The 3,746-nt window shown below is 38.2% G+C and overlaps 1 protein-coding gene across 1 annotated transcript; it reads right to left on the bottom strand.

The window, feature by feature from the left end:
* Positions 1–1,018: 1,018 nt before the first annotated feature.
* LOC127285075 (uncharacterized protein K02A2.6-like) lies at positions 1,019–1,783 on the bottom strand. The gene has a single exon (XM_051310881.1). It carries the CDS (start codon positions 1,781–1,783, stop codon positions 1,019–1,021), a length of 765 nt encoding a protein of 254 aa, XP_051166838.1.
* Between the last annotated feature and the right edge of the window lie 1,963 nt (positions 1,784–3,746).

Below are 3,746 nucleotides of genomic sequence, written 5' to 3'. Positions count from 1 at the left end.
TCGAGGAAAAATTGTAAATATTTTTATTTTTAACACATTAAAATTTGACAACGTCGTATATAATTGTTTTTTCTTTGGTTAAAGTATCCATAGTCTTATTTTATTCAGTCTTTTAATTTTTGTTTTGTCAAATTGTGTGTTTTGTTAAAATAGGATAGGATTATATTTATTTTATTTTTACATGGGTACCCTTTATTTATACTAATGTTTCTAATATTAATTATTTTATGAATTGTTTTTGTGATATCACACCTGAGCTCATTAATCAAAAAATGATTTTATATTTTTTATTGAATTGCGAATTTTTATTTTAAAAATCTTCCTTGTTTTCACTTGAATATTCGCAACACGAGGTGATCAATCTCGAGTATTGGCGAAAAGGAATAATACCAAAGGAAAGAATTTTTATTTTAATAAGCGCATTTCGCGCAGCTGTCGATTCTGAAGGTCACCCTTTTGGGACCTCGGCGCAAAATTGCCGGGATGTGTTTCGTGCGTTTTACGGTTTTTTCCTAATTGATGGAAGTTTTTGAGCCATTATTGGTTCCGGAAAATTCGAAACTATCTCGGGGTTTTCAACGACTTTTTTTCTTCGCAAAATTGACGGAACATGTCTCGTGCGTTTCGGAGATGTGTCTTTCAAAAATTCTGTATCCTGAATAATTATTTTCGGTTCTACTTTTACTAGTTCTCTGGGAACTGATTTTGGTTTCATTAAAATTTTAGGGATTGATGGAATAATTTTTATTTTTAACGGATGTGAATCTACTTTTTCTCCCGCACTCGCGTCATTTTTATTGTCGCGCGATTTAAGAGGCATTTCACTTTCCTCAACTGAATTCTTTGGAATGAGAGTAATTCTGTCATTATTGTCAGAATTATCGATTTCTTCAGTGGGCAAAAAGAAAGCTGGCTTTACATTTTCAATCGATACACTTTTTTGTTTGCCATTTACTTCGATCTCGATAACTCTGTCATTTACGCGCGATACTATTCTGTATGGACCATTATATGGTCGTTATAAGGACCTTTTCGAACCGCCTACACGAAGGAAAACGTGAGTACACGTGCTAAGGTCCTTGTGGACAAAGACTTTGCGATTATCATTGTGTTGAACCGGTACTGGCTTTAATGAATTCATATGTTTTTTGAATTCTGTTAAAAACGCGTTTTGATCGACAATTTCATCGGTTGGCAAAACGAATTCGCCCGGTATCTGTAATGTCGTGCCGTCTACGTATTCGGCCGGGGATGAACCGCATTTCATTAGATTAGTTCTTAGACCGAGTAAGACTGTTGATAAAGATCGGGTCCAGGTTGGATTTGCATGACACATGATTGCCGCCTTTACAGACCAGTGCCACCGCTCAATCATACCGTTGGATGCGGGATGATAAGCGGTGGTCCGTATCTTTTTGCAGCCGAGTAGACTGACAAGACTTTTCATGAGTCGTGACTCGAATTGGGTTCCCTGATCTGTCGTAATGACATCAGGAAACCCAAATCGAGATATCCAGTTATCATACAAGGCCCTTGTTACGGTTTCAGCGCTAATATCGCGTAATGGCACTGCTTCGGTCCATCGGGAAAAGCGGTCGATCATAGAGAGCAGATACGTGAAACCTTCGCTGTTGGGAAGGGGACCGACGATATCGGTATGTAAATGTTTAAAACGCGATTCGGGTGGTAAAAAATGTGCCGGTTTCATGTGGACGTGTCGAGTTATTTTAGATGATTGACAATCAATGCAGGATTTTGACCATAAGGTAATGTCCTTATTCATTGAAGGCCACACAAATTTCCGCTGGATCAACCTTTTCGTTGCATTAATGCCGGGATGTGCGGGTGTGTATTAAATGTCAAAAATGCGTCTACGCAATAACATCGGGACAAATGGTCTAATACAATTTGAATTGGTATCGCAAACGACAGGTATTTGATTTGGACCAAAAACTAGCTTTTTCAATTTAAGATTTGTTTTTTTAGATTTTAGGTATTCTGCAAGTTCTTTATCTTGCCTTTGAGCGTGGGCCAAATCTTCCAAATCGAACTGACTAGGAGTAACAACAGCATCGACACGAGAAAGGGCGTCGGCTACTACGTTGCTTTCTCCAGAGATGTGTTCCATCCAAGTACTATATTGGGAGATAAAGGATATTTGGCGTTGTTGCCTTAAATTAATCTTGTCATTTTTTTGCGAAAAAGCGTAGATTAATGCCTTGTGGTCTATTTTAAAAGTGCAAGATCGCAGAAAATACTCGAAATGTTTTACCGCTTTGAAGATTGCTGTCAATTCTCTATCGTAAATACAATATCGCGTTTCAGCCGGGGTAAACTTTTTTGAGAAGAATGCTAAAGGTTGCCAAGATTTTTTAGAATATTGTTCTAACACAGCTCCTGCTCCTGAATCGGAGGCATCTGTTACGAGTCTAACCTGAGCACCTTCTACCGGGTAAGCAATCATAGTTGCATTTGCGAGTTCGCTTTTAATCGTTTCGAATGCACTTTCAGTTTCAGTGTCCCATGGGATTATGCGTTTGTCTCGCTTTTTTGAGTTATGAAGAAAAATCGACAGTGGAGCTTGATGTTTTGCTGCATTTTTTAAACAACGGCGGTAGAAATTGACCATTTCCAAAAATCTGCGAAGTTCAGAGACTGTTTTAGGTCTGGGATAATTGACAATTACGTTAACTTTCTCTTTTGTTGGCTTAATGCCCTTTTCATTGATCAAGTATCCCAAAAATTCAATTTCAGTCTTTCCGAATTCGCATTTCGATAAGTTTATTCGCAAATTATATTTTTTTAAACGATTGAGGACTATTTTGAGATGTTTTCTATGTTCAAAACGATTGCGAGAGGAAATGAGTATATCATCGATATATACGTAAACGAATTTTAATTTTCCGAGTGCCTTATTAATATATCTCTGAAAAGTTTGGCCTGCATTTCGCAAATCAAAAGTAGCTACCGTATATTCAAAGAGACCGAACGGTGTGATGACAGCCGTTTTCGGTATGTCTTTAGGAGAAATAGGGATTTGGTGGTAAGCCAAGTACAGGTCCAACTTCGAAAATATCTTTTTTCCATGTAAATTGGCAGTTACATCATGAAGATGTGGTACCGGATATCTGTCCGGGATTGTCTGGGCATTGAGACGTCTAAAGTCTCCACAGATGCGCCAGGTCCCATCTTTTTTCATTTTCATCAATATCGGAGTTGCCCATGGACTACTAGAAGGCCTACAAATACCAAGTTTTTGCATTTTCTCAAATTGATCTCTCGCAATCTTTAACTTATCGGGTGGAAGACGACGTGCGCGCTGAGCGGCAGGAGGACCAAACGTGTGTATGTGATGAAATACACCACGTGATTTAACGATAACTTCTTGTGCTATTCTAGTCACTTCCGGAAATTGTTGTAAAATATCACCGAATGGGATACTGCTATCAATTGTCCTTATACCGGTCAAGGTAGGCAATATCATTTCGCCTCTGAAACCGATTTTAGTTTTCGAGTCAAGTAACCTTTGGTTTTTTAAATCTACTATTAATCCGAAGTGAGAAAGAAGATCAGCTCCAATTATCGGTTTTGGCACGTCAGCCACACAAAAATTCCATTCGAAATCTCTTTTTAATCCTAAGTTTAAATTTAAAGGTTCTTCGCCAAAGGTTGTTATTTTGGTTTTAATTTCGTCTTCTTTCTCAGGCGGGGGTGGATCTTTCGAAACCGCTGCATTGGTGGCGTTT

This window comes from Leptopilina boulardi, unplaced genomic scaffold (assembly GCF_019393585.1).
Source record: "Leptopilina boulardi isolate dan_hultmark-lab unplaced genomic scaffold, ZJU_Lbou_2.1 LbouV2_33, whole genome shotgun sequence".
Lineage (NCBI taxonomy): Eukaryota > Metazoa > Arthropoda > Insecta > Hymenoptera > Figitidae > Leptopilina > Leptopilina boulardi.
Note: the sequence above shows the minus strand (reverse complement) of the source record. Positions and strands in the feature narration are given on the sequence as shown.